Genomic DNA, 24,969 nt, shown 5'->3' with positions numbered 1-24,969 from the left:
GCAAGGTGAGGCCCAGGGAGGGCCTGGGAGGCAGCCAGGTGGGACAGGGGCTGCACAGGGAGCACCTGGGAGGCAGCCAGGTGGGACAGGGGCTGTCCGTGGCTCTGTCCATGGCTCTGTCCGTGGCTCTGTCCGTGGGTTTGGGGCCGGTGGCAGAGCACACCCCCCTGGGGGGGAGGTGTGTAGGAGCCTGGTCTGCACTCAATGAGTGCAAAGTGGGGTTGTATAAACCTTCAATCTGCTGCTCTTCCATTTTTACATCTTTATTGCAAAGGCAGTGCCTGGGAAGTGTTGTGATCCTGTGTGTTTTCCACAGATCCCTGCTTTTGGTGCTGTAAATCCCACAGTGGTGGCTTCTACCTCTCCCTAAAACTGTGCTCTCCAAAACTGCTGTGTTTTGTCACAGCCTTGGCTTGAAAATGTGTTTAATTTGATACGTGAATGTATTTTTTTGAGTCCAAATATGACTAAAAAGAGAATAAAAATGCTATCTACAAACCATAAAACATAGTTATCCGTGTTGGAGAGTGAAATGCAAGTCCACTCTGTATTTAAAAACTGAATGAATCAATATCTCAGTGAAGGACTGGGGTCATGCTGAATTACACCAAGCTTTTACACACTTCAGAGTTATTATATACCTTATTAAATGATCAAGAGTTAAAACAGAAAGAAATTAAACTATGTAAGACCCTTCACTATCTCTCTCTCTCAAGCTTAAATTGATAATTAAGATGTTTTGACTCATGTTTAGGGTTAAATACCCAGTAGCCCCCAAGCTGTGTTTTTAAAAAGTTAGTTTGGGTCCTAAATTTGCTTATCTTTTTGCAAATGGGTCTGTAGCAGGGAAGAAAAGCAGCTGTAAGGCAGGATGTGGGGCAGCTGACAGGAGAATGTCTGAAGAATTCAGTTTAAAAAGACCTCAGAAATCCCTGTCCCTCCAGACTGACAGAGCACAGGAAAGTTCCTGAGGGGTTCAGCTTCTGGTTTTACTGTAGTGATTCTTCCAGCTTCCAGAGTGTTTGTCAGATGTGAAGTAAATGATACAGAACAGTGAATTAATTTCTCCTTCCTTTTTAGAACCTCGTTCCCATGGAAGGACAAACTTCATCCAGCGGGACGAAAGGAGTCTCAAAATGCAGGAACACCTGAAGAAGAGACTAAAAGACAGACAAGCCAGTGGTCACACCAACAATAAACTGAACAGTCCCCCCTCCTCACCACACAAAGTTGTTAATTCTTCCAATGCCACAATTCCCAATGGGAATGGGAAGGGACAGCAAGGGGCAGGAGGAGCACTAAAGCAGAAGCAGATAGGAAAAACAAAGGGCAGTCCAGAGGCAGAGATGGGAGGTAGGTTGCACTGAAAGGGGAAAAGAAATCTGAATTCTTTTCTAACAGGTCTGTAAGTTCACTGCAAAATAAGCTCTAAGTTTATAACTTTCTTTGGCTGTTCAGTATTAGATAAAGCCCAAAACACTTTTCACTGCATTTAGATTTTTTTTTTTGCTCTACAAATAATAGTAATATCAAGTTTCTTCATTTGAGATTTATCAAATAAGTCCTTAGGAAAATTGAATTTTAAACCTTTTTACTTCCCTGCCATTTGTGACCAGGACTGATCAATACTCCAAGTGAGGAAGACCTGTAGGTACTTAAGATTTGTGGTGTCATTCTTTGTGGTACTTTTTGGCTGAGTAGATGCTATTTAATACTTCAAGAAATAAGAAGATTTGAGCAGTATCTGCACAGGCTGCTGACTGATCAGTTGTAATTTCAGCTTTGGCTGCTAAAATACCTTGTGCAAGTATGATTGCCTTTGCTGTTGGTTTGAGACAGTGTCCGGCTTCTTCCAGATTGTGATTGTTTTGCCGTAGGAATTCCAGGAAAGCACAAAAAGCAGAGATAAGATCTTATTGTCGTTTTTTTTAACACCTTTCATTGTCAGAGGAATCTTTTTCTGTTGTCAAAGAAAACCCCTTTACGCTGAGATTAGGAAAAGATCCCCTTTGTGCAGGATGTACTAAAAGGGTTTTTGTAACACTGTTAGTTTTGGACAGTTCATGTTTCTCCCCCTCACGCAGCCAAAACAAACAGGGGAAATGAACTTTGCACAATAAGTACCATTGTTAAAGTCCTAATGAGGCCAACTCCATCTCGTGGTGGCCTTTTGGTAACAGCCTGGCTTGCTCTCAGGGTTTGGGATTAATCTGGTTTGTATTTAAATTTCAGAATCTGACACAGAATCCAAGAAATGTGATACTCACTTGAGCATTGGCAAACCAGTCGTAAGTATTACCCTTAAATCCCATTATTTTCCATGGATGTGCTTTGTATAAAATAACTTGTGTCTTATTGATCCCTTTTTCTTTGTTCTTAATGGTTTATTTTTTAAATAGAGAAAATAGATATAGTTGAGTTGTCAGAGTTCATAGCTGGGAAAGAGCAGCCACGCTGTGGAAATTCACTATTTCTCAGCTCTCTGAAACTGTCTGACTCAGTTTCCCAGTCTCTAATCCCAGAATATTCCACTGTTGAAGTTTTCTAGTGTATTCAAAGCTTTAGTGCCTTGCAAACCCAGGGCCTGCTAAACTATTGCAAGTCTGTCCATTCTTGGAACCATCCTTTGCTCAGCATAGAGGATTTAAGAATATTGGGAATAAAACTGACAAAAATAGATCCTCTTTTTATATTATATAGAGAAATTGGAGCAAATATTTGAGTATGTACAGACTTATTTAGGAAGTTGGAGTCTGGTGAGGGTCATTTAAATGTCTGTTTTTGATCCTGAGCATGTTTACTGAGCTCTTCTCTGCATTATCTATACAGCAAACATAGGTTGTGTTCCTTCACACCAGTTTTTGAGGGGTTTTTGTTACGCTATTATTTTTTCATTGCTGCTTCTACCATCTGTATTTAATGCTACCAGAGGGCTGTGTTGCCTTTGTCAGAGGGAATTTGGAGTGTGGGAATCCAGCAACAAAAAAAAACTTAGACAAGAAATTTCAGTCTTGAAATCAGAGCCTCTTGCTGTCCCTTGGCTTGGTGGTTAAATGTTACATGAGGGAGCTGTAAGAAAATGAGGTGTCTGTGCCTGAGCACTGATCTGGTGGCAGTGTCCAAGACTCCACAGCTGAGAATTTGCTCCAAATGAGTGATGCAAACAGTGACACAGGAATTTTCTCTCCCTGCCCCGAGCCAGTGTGATGTGTCTCTTGTTTGGTGATTGAAGGGAAAGCCTTTACTGTACTGGTTTAGAACTGAAAAGAGGAAATAATTGAAATTCAAATAATGCCTCGATATTTCCACTACAAAGGTAAAGAATTCCTCCAGTGAGGAGCTTCATAGGCAAACTAGCCACACCATGTTGTTGACTAACAAACCTTTTCTTGCAGAAAGCAAACTTACTTGCATTATTTATGCTTTTAATAGGTTTCTGATATACAAGCAAGATCAGCCGTTCTGTCCTGGAATCTCCCAGTTAGTTCACAGAATGGAGAGAGCCATAGTCATAGTCCAGCAGCATTTACATTTGAAGTAGCAATATCCAACAGTGGTAAAAATGGAAAATTTAAATCTGTCTATGTGTAAGTTTAGTTTCTTCCTTTAAGCACAATTGCCATGTTTAAACCATTAACCAATCAGCAATCTCTCTATCAGGAGCTGTTTGTTGACTTGCAGACCTTCCTACTTCACATGAAATAAATTTTAAGTAATATCACTAAAGAGTTACGTGGACAGTGGGAAAATTAAATGTGCTCTACATGGTTTTGCTTTTCAATGAGCTTTGAGCCTCGAAGGTTTAAGGAGGAGCTGTAACTCTGCTTTTTGTTTGTTTTTCCCTTTTCACAGTGGGGAGGAATTAACAATTACACTTCCTGATCTCAGACCAGCAACTGATTATCATGCCAGGTATGCTGCTGGGACGGAAATAATTAATGCTGGGGGAGTTACAGAATTACTGTGGCTTCATGGAAAAAAGGTGTGATCCAAACAGTTTGAGGAGCGCTCTGAAAAAACACCATGGCTGTGGACACTGCTTCTGCTGTCTAAGTTCCAACTTACCTTCTAATTTCATTACAATATCACCTCATTTTCCTCCTTACTATTTTCTCTGTGTTTCTCAAATACAAACTTTAAGTTTTTCCGTGTAATTCTCTATCTTTAGAAGAAGATTGGACTGAGTGAGACGATTGTTGTAGGCTGAAGGCAGTGGTAAATGAAATGACTTAGCCTTGAAACTGGATCTGAAAGTCTGACTTGTCAGCTTGATTTGCAGAGTAGCTTGTGTGAAGTGCAGCAGTGCAAGGAGGGAATGGGGAACTGGCTGAAGGGGGAAGTCAGATGTGACCAGGGAACAAGACGTGACGGTCGAGAAGTACCACACAGTAAATAATGCTGAGGGAGGTGTGGGGCTGGTCAGGGAGAGCCCAGCTGGTTAAACAAGCCAGGGAACGTGTGAAGAGTCAGTGCAGCCTTGAGATTTGCTGAAGCAAAGTCCTGTTCTTAAGCTGCAGAAATGTTCTGAGTGTGTGGAGTACTCAGCACAGCTCCACTTGCACAGAGGATGTGTGGTTTGGGGGGCTGTTTTCTACACAGGCCAACTAAACACACAGAAATGAGCACAAATCTTGTAGAGATTGAACAATTACCCTAAAAAGCACAATTTTATGGCCTGAGCAGCTGATTCAGCCCATTTTAGTGTCTGTACTCTTGCACAAGTATTGGCTGTATTTGAATCTTGAAGTCTTTTTAGTAAAAGGCTCATTTCCAGTCGGGGATTCTGTTACCATTTGGGAACATCTGCAGTTTTCACCCTGCATCCCACGTGTATTTCAGCACTAAAATATGTCCGTTGTGACAGAGGGTAACTGTAAAGTAAATGAAGATGACAAATGGGGTCTCTGGGACCAGCAGGTGTGATCCCAGTGTGATCCCATCCCTGCTCTGTGTGCGGGATCAGCAGGGACCTGTGTGATCCCATCCCTGCTCTGTCTGGGATCAGCAGGTGCGATCCTGATGTGATCCCATCTCTGCTCTGTGTGCAAACACCCTGCAGCCCCTGCTTAGGATTAAATGCATTTTTGAAGCCAACAGCTCTCTCCTGGAATTTCCAGGTGCTCATGCAACAGCAACATCATTACCTCTCCTTTGTTCAGAGTTTCAGCAACCAGCAGTTCCATCAAGGAATCCATTTCAGAGTTGGTGAGCTTCACTACAGAGAGCTGTGAGCCAGACTGTCCTGCTGCCCCAAAGCTGATTAACAGAACCAAAAACAGCCTGAGTTTGCAGTGGAAGGTGAGAAGCAGAGCTGGCTGTGCAGTGGGATCTGTTGGATTCATGTATAGTATGTTTAAATTAGCTTGGTCAATAATTTAATGTGTACTTTAGGTGTTGCCTCTTAAGTTGCTCAGTTAAGACTGATAATGAAATTATTATTTTCTTCCTCTTTTGGTGTTTACTGAGTTTCTTGCCTACAGCTTTAGTGTGGCAGAGTTTGTAGCAGGTCTCTTATGAAGTGTTCTGTAGGAAAGTTCTCTTCTCAACTGGCAACTGTTTTTGCTTGGGTTCCTACATGATAAATAAATATAAGTTAATATTCCTATAGTTATCCTGACCCATTCAAACTAAATTTCTTTGGCTGGTTTTGTGGATTTACACATTTTAATCTGACTTTTGAGTATATACAGTATCTGTGAAGACTTGTTGGTAGCTGTGTTTTCTTCTTCTTCTGACTACTGAAAATGGTTACAGCTAAGTGACTTCAGTTAAATTATTTGTATAATCTGTACTTAGAAGATGAAGAAGTTCCCAGTTTATATGTCATAACAAGCACAAATGTTGTTCATCTGAACACTAATGTTGCTCAGTTGTTGAGCACACAGTGCAAGACACAAGGAAACAAGCTCTATGAATATAACTTGCTTTATTCATAAAAAAGAACTATACCTAAGTTAATATTCCAAACTCTCAGAATTAATAGAAGTAGCACAGCAGCCCAGAGCCTTGTTTTAAAAGGCAGTTGGAGTATATTGTATTCAATTGTTAAAATGTTGTTTTAATGTGTAAAAATATTTATAAAAGTACAACCATTTGATTTTAACTCTTTTTTCTTTGTTTCTTTATTTTCAGTCCTCAAATGACAATGGTTCCAAAATAACTAATTTTCTTTTAGAATGGGATGAGGTAAGACCTTTTCTAGTACCAAAAAAAAATCATAATGACATCTGTAGAGCAATTATATTTAAAAATACTCTTTGCTTAGGTACAGAAGCTATTTTGAGTGCAACTGTCCAGGCAGTTTAAAGGGACAAATGATCAGTGTGAGGGGACAGTGTAAAACTGCCTCAGTTGTCTTTCAGAGCATCATTAATTCCTGTGCTCTCTTTAAATGGATGAGCATTTGTATCTTTGGGAGCTGTCACAGATATCCCTCAGATTTTGGCCTTCTTACTGAGATGTATTCAAAGGGATAAAAAATGTCAAAAATATGTTTTGTTTTCAACTACAGTTGTTTATTGTGTTAAATCTACATTATTCAAAATAAACAGATACCTCAATCCAAATGTGGTTTATTCTCAGGAATGCTCAGAATGACCATCAGCATATTCAGTATGACCATGATGACATTAGATTTTGCATTCTTTAGGTTTTTCATTATTATTAAACGATGAAATGACATTTGTGGTGGAAGGTGTCCCTGCCCATGGCAGGGGGTGGGATGAGATGGGCTTTAAGGTCCCTTCCAACCCAAACCAGTGTGGAATGCTGTGATTTAGGAGATTTAGAGTGAAGAGGGTGACGTTGGCAGGGATCAGGCAGACCCTTGGTGGAGTTCAGCAGTCCCAGTGCAAGAAGTGACTCTGGTTCTCATTTTTTCAGGGCAAGAGCGGCCCCTTCAAGGAGTGTTACTACGGGCACCTGAAGCAGTACAAACTCACCAAACTCTCTCCCTCCACAAGATACTCGCTGAGATTGGCTGCTAAAAATGATATTGGAATGAGGTAACGACCCAAATCTGTGATATCAGTTATTTCCTCCTCAGCCCCCTGTGCTGCTGTTGATGTTGTGTGCAATCCCTCCCCAGTGGGTTCAGCGAGCCGGTGTCGTACTACACGGCCGGGATGGTGCCCCCAGCCCCAGCCCCCCCGGTGCTGCTGGAAGCAGGAGTGACCTGGATGGCCCTGAGGTGGATCCCACCCCCTGGGGTGTCCTCAGATGATTCCCTCACTTACACCTTGGACATGGAAGAGGAAGGTTCTGTAAGTGCTGAGGTTGTTGCACACGTCAAATACTTGATCCTCCGTGGTGCTGAAATAAAAAATTAACTCTGTTTTACCTTTGAATTGCCAAGTCTTTCACGTAATTCATGATAAAGAGATGAAGTTCAAGCTAAAAATATCGTGATGGACCTGCTCTGGGTTTTTGTTCTATCTTAAAAAGGAGTGACTGTGTTTGTCCTTGTTTTCCCTCCTTCCCAGGGTTATGGATTCCAGCCCCAGTACAACGGAGATGAGCTCTCATGCACTTTAAGAAACCTTAGGAGGAGCACATCCTATAGGTTCAGGGTTCGTATTTTATTCTGATTTAATGATGACTGTGCTTTTCTGGGTTTGGCATTTTCATGCAGCTCAGACACTTTGTATTGAGAGCAGGAAATTATCTGTTGTTGGAACAGGTTTTGGCGAAATCCTAAAACAAATCAGATTTTCTGCACTAACTAGTTCTTTTTTCTCTTAAATTGTTGTCTTTATTTTGGTTGCTTTTTTAATAGAAGAATTTTGTAAATCAGCAGTATATTTACTGTCATTTTATGTTGTTAATAGATACTATTGTCATTAAATAAAGAAGTTACTCTTTTCGCTCCCGAAACAGCTCTTTGCCTACAACAGTGAAGGAAAAAGCAGTCCCAGTGAGGTGGTGGAACACAGCACCAATCCTGACAAACCTGGACCCCCCAGTAAACCAGTTGTAAAGGGCAAGATCCACTCCCACAGTGTGAAAGTTGTGTGGGGTAGGTGCCTTTTGGTATTCCAGTGCTGCACTGAACTGTGTATGTGCAGTCCCTCAGGGGTGCAGATCAAATCAGAGAGCTCAGGCTATTTATTTGTTCCTGCAGATACTATTATTGCAGGAGAAATACTCAGCATTAGCAAAAAATGGTTTATTTGGGGGCTGTAGTACAAAAGTGATGGTTTTCTTCATTCATTTTAGAGAAATCTCATGTGCTCTTAAAAAGTAAGAGCTGATACCTGCAATTGGCACTATTTTCCTAGTTATTCTTCCTGGCATAATCATGATTAATAATAGGAAAAAAAATTGCTCTGAAAAACATGTTGTGAATAATTAAGAACACTGGTTTCTGTTTCTGTTGGAGTTTTCTACTTGAATGTATTCTGCAGTCAGTGAGTATGTTGTCTCAACAAACTGATAAAAAAATAATGGTTGGTTTTAAAATCTCCCATGATTTAAGATGTTGGTTTCTTTCAGAACCTCCCAAAGATAACGGAGGATCAGACATCTCTAAATACTTTTTGGAAATCTCGGAAGCATCAGCTGGTAAGGGATCACCTTTGGGTGCTGAGTGTACTGAGTCTCCACCCCTGGAGGTGTTTAAATCACATGTAGATGTGGAACTTGGGCACATGGCTTAGACTTGATGATCTTGGAGATCTTTTCCAACCTGAATGAGTCTTTCCTCGTTGCTCGAGCAGTCAGTTGTAACACGTCGTGCATGTTCTCTGTGTAATCACTCATTTAAAATCAATTCTCTGGCTTGACTGTTGTGTTTGGGTGAGAGAATTTTCACGTGGGATTTTGCAGAGGTTTTGGAGTGCAAAGTGTTTCATTTCTTTGCTCAGGAGGGAAGTGGGACACGGTGTACAGCGGGGCCCAGAGGGAGCACGTGTGTGACCACCTCAGGCCCGGCACCTCCTACAGACTGCGAGTGTCTTGTGTCAGTAAAGGTGGGGAAAGCCAGGTGAGCAAAATCACAGCAACTGGGCATCTGGAAGCCATTTCTGGTTATGTTTTAGTGAAATGTTTTTGTGTTCCTGCTCTAAACTAACCTGTCCCACTGCCAGGCCTCCGATGTGACGACGGTCACGATGTCGGCGGTTCCCCCCGGCCCCTGTCCTGCTCCAGCCCTGGCAGGCAAAGCCAAGCCCAAGGAAATCCCTCTGCAGTGGGGTGAGCACAGGGTTTGAGCAAAATGCTCCTCTGATTTTAACTGTCCAAATAACAACAGTCTGTAGAACTTCTTAGGGAAGAAAGTAAAAATAGAAATATCAAGATGCAGGCTGTGCCCTCAGGTGGTTTTTAGGTTTGGGTGGTTTTTTTGTGTTTTTTTTTTTAAGAAGACTGCCTCTGATTGAGTGATACAGTGAGATTTATGCAGACATAAATATTTGCCAGTGAGAAATCTTCCTGCCTGCCCATGACTGACTCCTGTTTGGCAATTTAAAAATCAGTTCTTCTTTTCTTGTTGTTACCTCAGTAAAGGAGACAGTCAAAGATACACTGTTTTATGAAGAAAACAGGGATAATACCTGGGGAAAAAACCTGATGAGGGCCATCTTAAACTATCGATATCTGGGGGGAAAAGCAAGCTCCATGAAGTGTTTCTGCTCAGATATATGATAAAAACTTGCCCTAACTTCTGGAATTTAGCAATTAATACTGGAAAAACCAATCTGTTTTTGTTTCCTAGGCCCCCCAGCCGTAGATGGAGGTTCTGACATTACAGAATATATTCTGGAAATGGCAAACTCTGAACAGGATGAACACAGGGTTGTGTATCAGGGCCCAGCAGCTGAGTATGTAGTGACCAACCTGCTTCCAGGGAGAACCTACTGCTTCTGGATCCGGGCAGGGAATAAAGTCGGGGTAACCACTGCCAAACCACATCTCATCTGTTCTTCACCAGAGTGTGCAATGATGGTGCTGCTGGAGAAGTCTGAGGATATTTTGTAGCTTGTGTTGTGTGAAGAACCACTTAATAATGCCTTAAGAAATTGTTTGATGTGTTCCAGTGAGCTCACACTCTGCAGCTGGTGGTGTGGGAACAGCATTGTGTGGAGAGGGGTGTGTGCAAGCCATGCCAGGTTGGAAAAAAGGGTGGGAGAAATGTTGGTTGCATAAAAGTCTTTGTGAAACAGTCCCCAGCTGCTTCTGGAAGCCAGATCCTGGCTGGGGAAGGGAGGAGTTACACAGCCCTGGAGTGGGAGGATCTCAGATTCCTGTGGGAATGGGGCCAGCTTAGAGTAAACTACCTGCAAGGGATCTTCAGTGGTGCTGTGGAACTGAGCACTGGGCTCTGCTATCTATTGCTCTGTCAAGTTTAAAATGGTTTGTTTTCTTCACCTGCACATCAGTTCCTGCTCTGGTGCTGTTGCTGTGTTCATGCAGTTGTGTTTCCCTGCAGTTTGGCCCCTACTCTGACAAGGCAGAGCTCTCCACTGCTCCGGGCCCCCCCGAGCAGTGCTGCAAACCCCTGATAACCTGTAAGAGTGCAACTTGTGCTGTGGTTTCCTGGGAGGTAGGTGTTGATGGCTCTCAGTAACCCCCAGATTGGTGTTTGGCTTTTAGAGTTGTAGTGACATGTGTGTGGTACACAGAAATGGGAGAAATAACATATGTAGAGCTGGAATATTTTAAGGCCAGTTCTTTATAGATGTTTATGTTGGGTTTGTAAACTTGGTTTGAGTTACTAATTTCAGTCTTAACTGGACAAATTGGGTGACATTTAATCCTCCTTATGTTATGGTAACTAATATGTAATAGATTAGTTCATCTAATTGGTGAGAGACTGTGAGTGAATGAAAACTGTGGTCTGAACTGTGGTGATGTTACAGCCACGTGTCACCTTTTAACAAGCTGAACTTAAAATCCCTGGGAAGAGACCTCAGGTTTCAATCCCAGTGCTTCCAGAGGTTGGACTTGGTGGTCTTGGAGGTGTTTTCCAACCTTAACAGTTCTGTGTCTCTGCTCAGTGTAGCAGTAGATCCCATCTGTGTGGTGAATGTGTAAGTGCAACAGCTGAACTGAATTTGTCCTCTAACCCCACAGAGCCCGGCGTGCAACGGTGCAGAAATCATGGAATACAGGCTGGACTGGGGCCAGGTGGAAGGATCCATGCACATCATCTACACTGGCCCTTGCCAGAGCTATGAAGTCAAAGGGCTCACACCTGCAACCACCTATTACTGCAGGGTACAGGTAGGAAAAGCCTTTTGCTGTCACTGAGCACACCGTCGAGTTCTTGCAGTTTGGAGAAAATCCAGCTAGAGAGGAATAAAGTCATGTGCTGTCACCTAGGAGGTAACTGGGAAAAATAGTTCCCCTTCTCCCCCAGTCCCTCCTAATTCCCTGTATCTAGAAGAGAGGTCAGACCCAGTGTGCCTTGAAATCCAGACACTTTGCTGTGTTTCCATTTTATTCGGGAGATTTTCCATTCTCTTCCGTGCTGCTTTAAGAACACATGGAAAGGTGTGATAGATGTGACAGCCTGGGTAGAAAAGAGCTTTGGTGAACTGTCCCTGGTTTGTTTTCTCAGGCTGTGAACGTGGCTGGAGTGGGGCTCTTTGGGGAGACCAGCGTGGTGACCACCCCGCCGTCGGTGCCCGCAGCCGTGGCCGTGCTGCACCTCCTGGAGGAGGAGCAGATGGAGATCTCTGCTCCCTTCTCCACGTGCCTTGCAATCCAGTGGGAAGAGCCCTGCTGCCACGGGGCTGAGATCACAGGGTACAACATAGAGTATGGGGAAAAGCAGCTGGTCACTGTGGGGAGGAACACAACTCATGTCCTGGAGAATCTGCTGCCTGACACTCTGTACAGGTAATAACTGGTTTATTTTGAAACCACACTGGTAGGATTTAAAAGAATAGCTTTGAGGGTAGTGGTGTAAATGTTTAGAGCAGTTTTTCATTCAGCTGACGGACTATTTGCCTAATTCACCCTGCAGCCCCAGAAAATCACCCCAAAATTGTCCTATCCAGACTCAGAGCATGATATTGGCAGGAGTTAGATCGTGGTGTTAAATTCACATTCTGTCTCAAAGCCAAGGCCTAGTTCTGAGATTTCTGGGGTTAGAATTTTTCATTGTGAAGCATATAAAGGGATAATCAGGTGTGTGGCCAAAGGAGGATGGATGGACAGGTCAATAAGTGTTCCTGTGTCACGTGTTCAGTCTTGGTTAAAGCTGAGTTCAGATTAGGGGTCTGCAGTTTTAATTTCTGACTGCATTTTAATTGCTTTATTGTATGCAGTTATATTCTGTACCTTTTAACTCTTGTTTTATTACCCAGCATTTTTCCTGACCACATAGCTGCTCTCTCCCATTCCCAGAATCAGAATACAGGCCATAAACAGCCTTGGAGTCGGTCCTTTCAGTCATTCCATGAAAGCCAAAACCAAACCACTACCTCCTGACCCTCCTCATCTGGAATGTGTGGTCTTCAGCTACCAGAGCCTTAAACTCAAATGGGGAGAAGGGCCCAGCAGAGCTTTAATTACCAACCCTACACAGTTCAACTTGCAGATGGAGGACAGGTTTGGCAGGTAAGTTCTTGTTGATTTACTACTTCATGTCAAGTTTTTAAGGTATTTTAGGTATTTTTCCTTCTGCTTGCACTAGTGAGTCACTTGGGCATCCCAGAGTTTTCCCCTTAGTTTGCAGCTTTGCATCCCATCTTTCAACCAGAAATGCTGTCAAATAACTTACACTTCTGCAATACCTTGCACTTCTATTTGTTTTTTTTAACAGTAAATACTATTTACTATTTGAATAATAAACATCTTGCCATTATCCTGTGTTGGCAGGGGTTTTATTTTTTGGAAATTCTAAAACGAAGTGCAGTTTGCATAAAAGAAACACAGAGTGGCCAGCTGTTCTTTAACTTGAAATTTCAATTTATTTGGTACATTCAAGGGTTCTTCTCTTGATTTGGAGCAGGAGTTGGGTCCTGCAGCCTCAGTGGGATGGCCAGTGTGCACATGGGGAGAAACCTGGGACACCCAGAGTGTGGTGTCACCTCCTTGTCCTTAAGTTAAAACAAGTGTTCCACTTCTGATACTGAGCTAGACGTTTGTGATTGCTGAGTAACTGAACTGTGTGTGTTCTCTGTGTTTCCAGGTTTGTTACAGTTTATAATGGTCCCTGTCACACCTACAAGGTACAGAGGCTCAGTGAATCCACTACGTACTATTTCCGGATCCAGGCCTACAACGACGCTGGAGAGGGAGGGTTTTCCCAAGTTTACGCTTTCACTACAACTAAATCTCCACCTGCATCTCTTAAAGGTGAGCTGGCCCTGCCCCAGGAACCTCTGCAAGCCACTTCTGTGCAAGATTCCTACAGCCTGACACTGCCCAGCCCAGAGTCTTTCCAGGGCCTTGAGGGACAGAGAATGGGAACTGGTTGTGAGGGGCTTTGTGGGTATGAGAAGGGCTCCTGCACTGCAGCTCTTCCGCCCCTGAACTAAGCATTCCAACCTTTTTTCAATTGGAAAGGCATTTTTCAGGGTTACCCATCATTTGGTGTAAGTTACAAGAGCGTGTAGCAAATGAGAGCACAAATAATTCCTCTGGTCTTCGCTTTCTTACTTGAACCTCAAAGGTTCTTGGTAAAGTCATTCTGAAGATCAGAGTGCTGAGGGCCTGCAGGAAAATTAATTGACTGAACCATGTTTATAACATGTAATTTCACCTCTGGGCATGGACAGAAATGCTGGTTTCTGTAGTGATTTGAAAGTGCTGCTCCTCCCTACAAGCATTAGGCATCTGTCAGCTCTAAAAGACAGACAAGTGTAACTCAGTGATCATTTTTTAAGCTTATGTCATGAAATAAAAGAAAAAGAAATAAACAAACAAATCTTAATTGCTTAAAATTATTGGAATGAATTACCTCTAAGGAATTGGAATGAATTACCTCTTTTTCTCTGAAAACTCCAACAAATCCCTTTATTTTCCCACAGCACCCAAAGCAAATCAGCTGGAAGAAAACACTTATGAAATCACATGGGAGCCTCTCCAGCCAATGAAAGGAGATTCCATTGTTTACATCCTTCAGCTTGCTGCTGGCAGAGAGTTTGATCAGGTACCTTCTGTGCAACATCAGGAACTTGAGGGGTTTTTACTTGGAAAAATTATTACAAACAAAAAGATGTGGCTATTTCTAGTGGAAGGTATTCCTTATGGCAGTTACAACTTCCTTGTGAGGGGCAGAGGAGGGGCAGGACTGAGCTCTGCTCTGGGGAAACCAGGGACAGGACCCCAGGGAATGGCTGGAGTTGTGTCAGGACAGGCTCAGGTTGGATCTCAGGCAAAGGTTCTTCCCCCAGAGGGTGGTTGGGCACTGCCCAGGCTCCCCAGGGCAGTGGGCACAGCCCCAAGGCTGCCAGAGCTCCAGGAGGGTTTGGCTGATCCTCTGGATGTGCTCGTGGTGTGACTCCTGGGGATGGGCCTGTGCAGGGCTGAGGGTTGGACTGGATGATCCTTGTGGGTCCCTTCCAGCCCAGCACATTCTGTGATGCTGTGACTCCAGGAGGTGCCCAGCACTGCACACCCTGTGAGGAGGAGCAGGAGGTCCCGGTGCAGTGTGTGGGGTGGCTCCTGTGTGACTGTCCCATGTCCCCCCCAGGTGTACAAGGGCCCCGAGACGTCGTTCCGGCTGCCGGGGGTGCAGTCGAACTGTGAGTACCGCGTGCGGGTCTGCGCCGGGCGGCAGAGCCAGGACCCCGCGGGCCCCCCGGAGCTGCTGGGCCCCTACAGCCCCAGCACGGTGTTCTCGGCGCAGCGGCAGGAGCAGGGCCCCCCCTGCCCCGCCGCCGGGCCGGAGCTGGCGCAGAGCGGGACGCGGCTGCGCGAGGAGCGGCTCATCGCCATCGTGCTGCTCTGCGGCTTCGCCGTCGTCGCCATCCTCTTCGCCGTCGTCATCCAGTACTTCGTCATCAAGTAGGGCTGGGCCCGGCCCTGCTCAGCCCTTTGTACAGAAGCTCTTTCGGGTATTTATGGTTAGTCCTAATGAAAATCCTAGCTGGGAACGGCCCCGTGCGTTCCCGCCCTGCTGCTGGCTGCCACTGAGGCTGGGTTGGCAGATCCTTTCCAAATGCTGAGCGCACGTTTCTTGTAGAAAGGGTGATTCTGGGTCCTCTGCAATCAGGGTGAGCTGTCAGAGAACAGCACTAAACTGCCTTACGGTGCACGCTGGGGGTGTGCACCCTCCTCCTCTCTCCCGATTCCAGCTGCTCGGAGAGGGAAGGCATTGCTAGAACAGTCCTTTGCCAGCACCACCAGAGCAGCGGGAGGCGATCGCTGTTCCATCAGGTTTTGTTGTAGTTGATATCCATGAAATCCAGCAGCACAAGTGCTTGAGCTTAGAGCAGAACTGCAGAGCCTACTAGAGCATACCACATTTACTAGACTGTAGAAGGAAAGCAGAATATTGACTTAGTGATATTACTACTTTACAGTTATTTTAATATTTGGGGTTCAGTAATAATCATTTCAAGTGTTGGAGTAGAGGGTGCCAGTTTTTTAGAGTTTTAATCCAAATCAATGCCAGCTGGAGCGTGAGCAGGACACGGAGGAAAGGCCCCTGTTGTGACCGGAACGTTCCTGCTGTCCTGAGCAGCTTTGGCCCAATCCACATTTCACTCTCAGTGCCTGAGAGAAAAGTAATTCCCTGTGCAGCGTGCTCAGAACAGCACAGGTGTTGTTGTCTTCAAGGAGAAAGAGTGCATTTATGATAAATGTTACACTATTTGGCTCAAACTGAGCAATTTTTGTACTATTATTAACCTGAAAAATAAAAAGTTCAGCCTGCTTTTGGGTGCCCTTCTAACTTAACCCCAACGATCAAATTGTACGTGAGAGAGCTCTTTTTAGATAACATTTATACGATGTTTTAAACGACTTGCTATCCCAGTGGTAGCAGCTTCACATTCCATGGTTTTCCTGTTGGGAATGTTCAGCCTGCTATGAACTTGTCTGAAACTCGTCCTGGTTGGCTGGGGGATATTTTTGTGGACACTGTGCACTACATTTGACTGTTGTGTTCCATCTGCTTGTGAATCCCTGAGGAGGAGCCTCACAGCTCCTGGCTCCGTTGGGTAAAGGTTTTGAAAGCTGGAACTCACAAATTCCCGATGTTTCAGGATGGGTCTTGCCAACAGCGTTTGGAATATGCCACAGAAAGGTGGATTTAGGGTGTTTTGCAAAGTCTGTGGCTCCACTTTGTACATCAGAGCGATGCACTTGTACGTGGGAGGGTGGATGTGACAGAGCTACAGGCGCCGTGTTTCCAGTCATGAATTCACCACCTTGAGGGTCTTTCTCCTACGGCAGTTGAGGAATAAAGTCGTGTTAGTTTGAGGCATTGTGTTGTATTTCAGATGTGGAAAACCTAAATTATGGCCTAGTAATGCTTAATCCTCTTCACAGTAGATTTATGGTGCAATCTGAAATTAATCTTTTCAAAACGTACTCTTCATTTTGTACTCTATTTATTTTGATTAAAAGTCCTGGAAAAAAAAAATGTATGTTTGAATGTATTGTTCTACTTGTAGCAGAACTTTAAGTTAATCATTTATTATATCATAGAAATCTCTCCCTCCAGTGTCGGAAAGAGTTTTATACAGATATTAGTCTTTAGTTTGCAGAAGAGTTTACAATCTGTCTTTATTTTCCTCATAGCCTCCCTTTAGCAGATAAACTGATAAAAAAACCCAGATAAACTGCCTTCAGAAATCTCTGTTGCCAAAGGGTTATTTCTTAACTCCTTGAACCAACTCGTAGAGGGTTATTTGGCAATAATACTCCTGATCATTTAAAAAAGAAATTAGGAACGCAGAGTAAATACTAACAAGTCATGACTGCTAAAAACAAAATCCTTTTGTAATTGCCACAGAATACTCATAATTCCAGAAACAACTGGGATTTATACTGCAATACGGATTTTTCCATCAGCTGTTGTCCATTCCAGAAGGATGTACCCTCGTGGCATTAATGTTTTTAGGTATCTTCAGTTTTCTTGTATTGTCATTTTTGAGGTATTTCAAACGTATGTTAAAGCTGCCATGCATTGTATTACTAAATTGTAACTATCAAATAGATAATATATTTAATACAGCCAATAAATAATACAAATGTATTCAAATTTGACTCCGGGCTCCTGTGGTTTTGTGGGTTTTAGTCTCGTTTGTGTCATGTGGAATTTGAGGTGAAGGAACGTGCTCAGTGGCATTAGGAACTGAAATAACTTTTCTTCTGTAAAGACTATTTTATTTGTGGGACCCTTGGAATATCACTGTCCTTTTCCTCCCCCGGAGCTGTGTCAGCAGGGACCAAGCCGTGGGAATTCCTGGACCACTTTGTGTGAGGTCAGGATGGTGCTGGGACACACCTGAGGGTTGAGCAGTGACTTGACCTTTAGGAAGAAGGGAATGTGTTCATAATCCCACAAAATGAGGAATTCCTTGCCATTTTCTTTTCCAGCATTTTACAGGTTGCTTTTCATCCACTTGAGAGAGCAGAGAGCTGGCCTGGCTTAACCTGCACTGCACCTCTTGGCTCCTGTGGGAAGGAAGGGACGTGAGTTCTGTTTCCCAGGTTTGTGAGTAACAGAAAGGTCCTAAAAACCAGACAGATCTTTTCCCAGGAGCTTGGTGAGGAGGAGAGGATGGGAGGGGCTTTATTTGACCACCAGTCTTGCAAATGAGACAGTCGGACACTCAGCCTGGATTTACTTTCCACTTGAGAAAAGATCAGGGATGACGAGCTGGAAAGTGCCAGGAGGGGGGAGATGAGGGTGATGGGGGCCAATGTGAGGGAAAACCCATGGGAAGGCTCTGGGAGGCTGGAATTACAGCCAGAGGGACAGGGACACCCTGCAGAAGGATGTGCCCATCCACAGTCCTAAGGAATTCCTCCATAACCCGGGAATGGGGTGCTGGCAGAAGTGAGAGGGGTATCAGGTACAACACAAACCTCCCCTGTCCTTCTCGGAGCTCAGCTCTTGCAGCTTCTCTACTCTGAAGGGCTGTTCAAAAGCCAGAGTTTTTTGGAGCCAAATAGTGTGGGATTTGGGCTGGAAAGGTCAGTGCTGAGCACAGTCACTGCATTGTCCAGCACATCCCAGTTCTGACGTTGGGGAGATTCCTGCTGCCCTTTCCAACAGGCAGAAGCACTGGCTGTGGGTGTTTATTCAGGGGATTTAAGCACTTGGACACCTCTAAACAAGAAAAGCTGTGTGTGTGCCATGGTTCTGCTTGGCTACACCTTAAACACCTCCTGTCTGTGAAGAAATTCCCAGTTAAATTTTGTGGGATCACAGGCTGGTTTGGGTCGGAACAGACATTAAAGCCCATCTCGTTCCACTCCACCCCCTGCCATGGGCAGGGACACCTTCCACTAGACCAGGTTGCTCAGAGCTCCGTCCAGCCTGGCCTTGGACACTTGCAGGGATTTAAAATTTGTGGGATTTAAATCCTGCACCCTGAGCAGAGCCGTGCCTGGTGTGTGCTCGCCCGGGCTGTGCTCCGGATTTCCCGGGGCAGATAATTCCCAGCTGGCAGACACTGCCTGGGATGAACGACCTCGGCTCGGTGGTGGCAGATGGAGGAGTCGGAGCTCGGCCGGGACACACCATGACCCCATTTCCTGTTTTCCAGTGCTGAAAACAAGCCCAGTGTCTGAGTGAAGAGGAAGGGTGGATGCTCTTCCATTGGAGCAATGCTCAGTGCCCACAGAATGCGGAATTCAGACATTTATCCTGGAGAAAAGGAGGCTCGGGGGACTTTCTTGCTCTCTGCAACTCCCTGACAGGAGGGGGGAGCTGGGGGGGGTCGGGCTCTACTTCCATGGAACAAGGGACTGGACAAGGGGAAACAGCCTCAAGCTGTGCCAGGGGAGGTTAAGTTGGATATCAGGAGGAATTTCTTCATGGAAAGGATGGTGGGGCATTGGAAGGGGCTGCCCAGGGAGGTGGTGGAGTCCCCACCCCTGGAGGTGTCCAAGGAAGGACTGGACATGGCACTCAGTGCTCTGGGCTGGGGGACAAGGTGGGGGGGATGGGGCATAGGTTGGACTCCATGATCTAGGATGATTCCATGATTCCCAGTACAGCCGTGCCCCTGAGGACTTGCTATGGGGAGAAGCTTCCATGACCAGGAAGGTGTTTGTGGCCTCGAGGACAACTGTCTCCTCTGTGGAAGGTGGCTCTCCGTGTCTCCTCCTCACTGCTGGTTTCCCACAGAAATCCTGCGGGTAGCTCCTGGTCGTGCTTCCCAGCCTGGAATATCACCTGTGGGTGGGTGGGGAAGGTTTCCCAGCATGGATCCAGGGGGTTTTGGGGGTAAATCCAGAGTCTCACTGCAGTTCAAACATCATTTTCTCTCCTGCCTCAGGAACAAATGGAGTGAGAGCCACAGCCCCATGTGCCAAGTTCCAGCCTGACCCAGAGCCTGCGGTGGAAGAGCTCCCCCCCCTTCCCTAGAACAAGGGAAAAAAAGTGGATTTTGTTTGTTGTCTAAGGTCAGTGTCTGGAATTCCTCCTCCCTCCTCCTCGCAGGATGTTTTTGTGTAACGCTCTGACTCATGGAAGTCAAATGACTTGGCCTCGGAGCTGCGGTGCTCCGGCCAAGCTCCTTGGCTCAGGAATTCTGTGCCTGCCCCTCATGCTGGGTGAGGGTTTTCCAGCCCCTGCAGGCACTGCTGGAGCCACGGGGCTGCTCCTGCCCCCCAGCAAGGTGAGCCCAGCACCCCCAAAGTTTTGGGATGTGTTTCCATCCAAGTTGGCTGATCCAGGTACTGGACACCTTCCTGGGTGGGGATGGGGAGCAGATGGAATGTGGCAGCTGCTGGAACGTTCTGCAGTGAGGTACAAGGTGGAGCAGAGGGAGCAGAGGGAGCTGCTGTTCCTTTCCCCCCCTCCCTGGGGAAGCTCAGTGGGAGTCCCTGGGACATCCTCGTCCTCCAGCTCTTGCTTCAGTTGGACCATCACGGGCAGTAACAACATGTTGCAACTGCTCCTGGAATGCTGCTGATCCCTGTCTGGCAAAATCTCAAGAAAACTTTATCTTTGGTTCTGTTTTGTCTCTGAAAGGGAGAAACTTTGATGAGACCCGCATGGAACATGCTCTACATGACTTTCAAATCCATCCAGCTGCCACGAAAACAAGCTGGAAAAAGCTTTTAAATTTGCTTCCTAAGTGGAACCAGTTATTTTCAGAGCAGTGGAAATACACAGGAACACACTTTCGTTTTTATCTAACCCTGGGAATGCCAGCAATTTAAAAAGTGGCTTCAAAGCCAGTAATGAAGTAACAAAACATCCCCTCCTGCTGGACCACGGGGGAGGCGGGGGCACTGGGCTGTCTGAAGCAGGGGGGACAGGGGACGGATCCCTGGATCCACCACATTTGTTCTGTGGATCACTTGGTCTCCAGGAATATTTATATTACAAGGAATTTCTGCCCCGCCATGCAGCGTCTCCATGGCAACCGCGCCTGGCCGCGTCTCCATGGCAACCGAGCCCTCGCGGCCGCCGTAGCCCCGCGCGCCGCTCGGCGGTCACGTGAGCGGGAGCGATGGAGGCGGCCAAGATGGCGTCCCCCAAGAGCGCCCCCAAAGACGCGCAGGTACCGCGGGCACAGGGCACGGGGGCAGCGGGGCGGCGGGGGCTCCCCGCGGCTGAGCCGTGCCCCTCTCCCCCCGCAGGTGATGGCGCAGATCCTCAAGGACATGGGCATCACTGAGTACGAGCCGCGCGTCATCAACCAGATGCTGGAGTTCGCCTACAGTGAGCGGGGCCGGGGCCGGCGCGGGAGGGGCGCGGGGAAAGGCTGAGGGGAGCAGGGCAGTGCTGTGAGAGCAGGGCAGTGCTGTATCCGTGTTCCCTTGGGGGTTTCCCGTCTCAGACTTTAACCACTGGGCTCGGTAGTCGCGGAGATCTTTTCCAGCCTTAATTCTGGGATTCTTTGAAAGTAATCACAGAGTCACAAAGCCCAGGGTAGTTTCGGTTGGAAGAGACTTTAAAGCCCACCCATTCCCACCCCCTGCCATGGGCAGGGACACCTTCCACCAGCTCAGGTTGCTCCAAGCCCCGTCCAACCTGGCCTTGGACACTTCCAGGGATGGGGCAGCCACAGTTTCTCTGGGCAATCTGTGCCAGGGCCTCCCCACCCTCACAGCCAAGAATTCCTTCCCAATATTCCATCGAACCCTGCCCTGGCAGTGTGAGCAATAACCCTGCAGGGAGTCGTATTTCCAGTGCCAGGGCTGGGAGGGAATGGTTGAACTGAGCTGTCCCCCCAGGGTACGTGACCACCATCCTGGAGGATGCCAAGATCTACTCGAGCCACGCCAAGAAGTCGAGCGTGGACGCGGACGACGTGCGCCTGGCGATCCAGTGCAGGACAGACCAGTCCTTCACCTCCCCCCCGCCCAGAGACGTGAGTGCAGCCCCCCTGCTGCCCCCGGGGCAGGGGAGGGGGCAGGAGGGACGTGGGCCTGTCGTGTGTCCGCAGTTCCTGCTGGACATCGCCCGCCAGAAGAACCAGACGCCGCTGCCCCTCATCAAGCCCTACTCGGGGCCACGGCTGCCCCCCGACAGGTACTGCCTGACCGCCCCCAACTACAGGCTCAAGGCCCTGCAGAAGAAGGTGAGGGCTCTGGGAATGGGAAATCTGGGGATGCTCCTCCTGGGGTGGCAGCAGTGGGGTTGGGATGACGGTTTTCCACACCTCTGGAAGGCACTTGTGGGCAGGTGTTGAGCTGGGCACGTCAGTGGGTGTTTGGAACCATCAGTGAATATTTAGGACCATCGGTGCCCTCTGTCTCCAGCCTGCATTTGCAAATATTATTATGGCCAGTTAATCTGAAATGCAAAATGTGTTATAAAATCCATCTGGGAGTTTTGTAGCATTTAAGCAGTATCACAGAATCACTGAGGTTGGAAAAGACTTTCAAGATTGAGTCCAACCTGATCCCCACCTTGTCCCCCAGCCCAAGCACTGAGTGCCATGTCCAGTCCTCCCTTGGACACCTCCAGGGATGGGGACTCCACCACCTCCCTGGGCAGCCCCTTCCAATGCCTGACCACCCTTCCCACGAGGAAATTCCTCCTGATGTCCAGGAGGAACTGTCAGGTTGAACATCAGGTTGTCAAAGGCACAAGCCAGGCTTTGGTGTAGATATTAAGGGGTATTTTTTACTTCCATCTCAGTTGTTTCTGCTCTAGAGGGAAAAGATTGACTTTGCTGGCAAACACTGTCTCAGTGTGGGGATTTCTTATTTATTCCCTGACTCCCTGGTTCTCTCCCCCAGGTCTCCTCCACAGCAGGCAGGATCACAGTCCCTCGCCTGAGCGTGGGTGCCGTGAGCAGCAGACCCAGCACTCCCACTCTGGGTAGGAAACAGCTCCAGAGGGGGTTTCCCACCTTGATTTTATGGAGGGAAATTAAAGAGGAATAATTTAAAGGACTTTTCAGCCACTGAGGGACTGTCAGTGGCCACCTGACCTTATACTGTTTGACAGCTAAATTAATTTAATCTCTATTATTACAGTGATCTTTGATACATATTGACATTACAAATTCACCGTATTTGCGATAAATTCTTTATTTAAGAGACTATTCAAGAAATTTACTGAAGTGTGAGGGTTCTTCCTCAGTGTCAGTGTGACACTGAACTAAACAGAACTGAAAAAGAGCCATTTCTAAAATGTTCACAGAACTGAGGGCTGAGCACATGCCCTTAGAAATAAGTGTGTGTTTATAGCCTGGAATTGTGTGGGGCTGGAGGAAATGTGGGAAAAGGAGTCAATGTATGGTTCTGCCTGGGAATCTGCGTCGGTGTGTGCCCGTGCATTCCCACAGGTTCCATTTTGGAAGCAGATTTAGGAGCGTCTGTTGATGTATTTTGATGGATTCTGAGGGTTGTGTTGGGTTCCAGGTACCCCCTCAGCCCAGACCGTGTCTGTGTCAGCCAAGGTGGGGGCCCCGGTGTCTCTGGCCGGGCAGCGCTTCACTGTCCAGATCCCGACCTCCCAACCTGCTGGGAAGTCAGGTATGGCTGGGGTTGCCTTGGGGTTGGAGCACAGGGATAATCACAGGGTGCTTTGGGTTGGTAGGGGAAAAGCTCCTCCAGTCCCACTCCTGCCACGGGCAGGGACACCTTCACTGTCCCAGGTTGTTCCAACCTGGCCTGGACACTTCCAGGGATGGGGCAGCCACAGCTTCTCTGGGCAACCTCAAGTGGGAAGTAACCTCCCCTCTCCCTCATTCCAGTAACTTCCAGTGTCCATTCCCAGCACAGCAGTGACAGCCACAGAGCATCAGTGTCTCTCATGCCTTGGCTCCACCTCTGGGCTCTCACTCCTCTGTCCTCACCCCACAAGCATTTCCCCACCTTCTCCACTTCCGTCTGGGGATCATTCCAGGGTTTTCAGCCTGGGATGTTCAGCCAGCACACTGCTTTATTGCCTTGGAAGTTGTTTCAGAGGGGAAGATCCCCTGTCCTTTTTCCAAGCTCTCACTAAATGATTCCCTTTGGTGCCACAGCCACCCCGACCACCCCGACCGTGCAGAACGTGCTGATCAACCCGTCCCTCATCGGCCCCAAGAACATCCTCATCACCACCAACATGGTGTCCCAGGGCACAGCCAGCGACCCCAACCCCCTCAAGAGGAAGCACGAGGACGAGGATGACTATGACACCTTGTGATGGGAACGGGGCCCTTCCCGGGACTCACAGGGGGTGGGAAGGCTCTGGCCAGGGGGGTGGGAATGTGGAAATAAAATGGAGTGTGTTTGTAACCTGGCCCTTGTGTCCTGTGCACACCCCCTGTGTGATCTGTGGCAGGTGGTTTTGATCTGGTTTTTATCTCCAATCACAGCCCCTTCAGGAATGCCAGAGAATCCTCTGAGGATCACTCTTTTCCCCTGTTTGTCATCCATGTCCTGGTGTCCCTGACTGTCATTCCCATTGTCCCTTTCTTCCCACAGGAGCCAAACAATGCAGTGGAGGTTTCCAAACACCCCAGCCCTGTATCCTGGGGTCATTCCCAGCACAGAGGCACAAAGAGCCCAGTGCAGCCAGAGCTGGGCACTGAGTTTGGGTGGGTTTTACTCCTGGATCCCCCAGCAAACCCAGCAGAGCAGAGCAGAGGTGGCACAGAGGAGAAGGAAAGAATTCCATGGCATGAGAGAAGGGAACAGGGGGATTTCTTGGAGGACAAGGCCCCTGCTTTGCTCAGGAGCCTCAGCCCCTCGTGCTTTTCCATCCCAACAAAGGTTCCAGGCCCAAGGGATCCAGAGCCAGCACAGCACTCACTCAAGTGCTGCTGAAAGAGGAGCAGGGATGGTGCTGGAGCAGCTCCCTCCAGTCCCCAGTTGCCAGCGGCTGTTCCAGCCCCACTCAGGAGCACAGGCTCAATCCCCTCCAGCCTCCTGCTGGGTGAGACTCTGGGCATCTCTCCAGGCAGGGCACAGCTGTGCCTGCAGTGGGAGCTGAGCGTGCTGGGCCATCTCGGGAGGTGGGAAAGCAGGAGAGGTTTGTGCAGGAGGAGCCCCAGCAGAGCTCCCCGTTAGTGAACAGTCCGTTCCTTCTGCCGCTGGTAATCTGGGGGAGAGGCAGAGCCTGAGCAACGGGGGAGTCACCCCCAGGGGCAGGAGAACACCTTCTGGCCACACCTGCCCAGGCAGAGGCAGAGCTCGGGCCCCTCTGCCTTTGCAATTGCACATTTGCATCCCAGCCCCTCATTTCAGGGCACTGAGAGCAACAGTTTGTTTTCAACCCTCTCTTCCCCCACTCCATGTTTTCCTTTTTGTGGCCAGTTTCTATTTCAGGAAGAATCCCTGTTTGGCTTGGCTTGATCTCTTTTCTTATCCCTTAAATCTCTGAACTTTATGGGAGCAGAAGCAGAACTTGGGAGTGAGCACAGACCTTCCCTTCACTCACCACTCCAGCAT

General features: G+C 47.2%; 2 protein-coding genes across 2 annotated transcripts in view; both read left to right on the top strand.

Annotated features, from left to right (window-relative positions):
- The window catches only part of LOC103767706 (fibronectin type-III domain-containing protein 3a), a 35,061-nt gene extending 18,532 nt beyond the window's left edge, over nt 1-16,529 (top strand). Inside the window, exons 6-27 of the mRNA XM_029959119.1 lie at nt 297-352; nt 1,050-1,353; nt 2,233-2,288; nt 3,433-3,587; nt 3,853-3,912; nt 5,160-5,298; nt 6,133-6,186; nt 6,883-7,004; nt 7,088-7,262; nt 7,482-7,568; nt 7,876-8,014; nt 8,491-8,559; nt 8,862-8,980; nt 9,084-9,189; nt 9,710-9,885; nt 10,424-10,537; nt 11,068-11,217; nt 11,555-11,835; nt 12,346-12,558; nt 13,133-13,299; nt 13,974-14,095; nt 14,639-16,529. Of these exons, the coding sequence (XP_029814979.1) occupies nt 297-352; nt 1,050-1,353; nt 2,233-2,288; nt 3,433-3,587; nt 3,853-3,912; nt 5,160-5,298; nt 6,133-6,186; nt 6,883-7,004; nt 7,088-7,262; nt 7,482-7,568; nt 7,876-8,014; nt 8,491-8,559; nt 8,862-8,980; nt 9,084-9,189; nt 9,710-9,885; nt 10,424-10,537; nt 11,068-11,217; nt 11,555-11,835; nt 12,346-12,558; nt 13,133-13,299; nt 13,974-14,095; nt 14,639-14,956 (3,182 nt within the window). The 3' untranslated portion in view covers nt 14,957-16,529. The remainder of the gene's footprint in view (nt 1-296; nt 353-1,049; nt 1,354-2,232; nt 2,289-3,432; nt 3,588-3,852; nt 3,913-5,159; nt 5,299-6,132; nt 6,187-6,882; nt 7,005-7,087; nt 7,263-7,481; nt 7,569-7,875; nt 8,015-8,490; nt 8,560-8,861; nt 8,981-9,083; nt 9,190-9,709; nt 9,886-10,423; nt 10,538-11,067; nt 11,218-11,554; nt 11,836-12,345; nt 12,559-13,132; nt 13,300-13,973; nt 14,096-14,638) is intronic.
- A 4,020-nt stretch (nt 16,530-20,549) lies between these two features.
- On the top strand, nt 20,550-23,818 carry LOC103767758 (transcription initiation factor TFIID subunit 9). The gene is made up of 7 exons (XM_029959155.1): nt 20,550-20,636; nt 20,716-20,797; nt 21,313-21,449; nt 21,525-21,659; nt 22,324-22,405; nt 22,951-23,064; nt 23,559-23,818. Exons 1-7 carry the CDS (start codon nt 20,586-20,588, stop codon nt 23,720-23,722), a joined length of 765 nt encoding a protein of 254 aa, XP_029815015.1. The 5' UTR covers nt 20,550-20,585; the 3' UTR covers nt 23,723-23,818.
- The last annotated feature ends 1,151 nt before the right edge of the window (nt 23,819-24,969 follow it).

Source organism: Manacus vitellinus, unplaced genomic scaffold, assembly GCF_001715985.3.
Source record: "Manacus vitellinus isolate BGI_N305 unplaced genomic scaffold, ASM171598v3 scaffold_19_pilon, whole genome shotgun sequence".
NCBI lineage: Eukaryota > Metazoa > Chordata > Aves > Passeriformes > Pipridae > Manacus > Manacus vitellinus.
The sequence above is the reverse complement of the archived record's forward strand: the minus strand, read 5'-3'. Positions and strand labels throughout refer to the sequence as shown.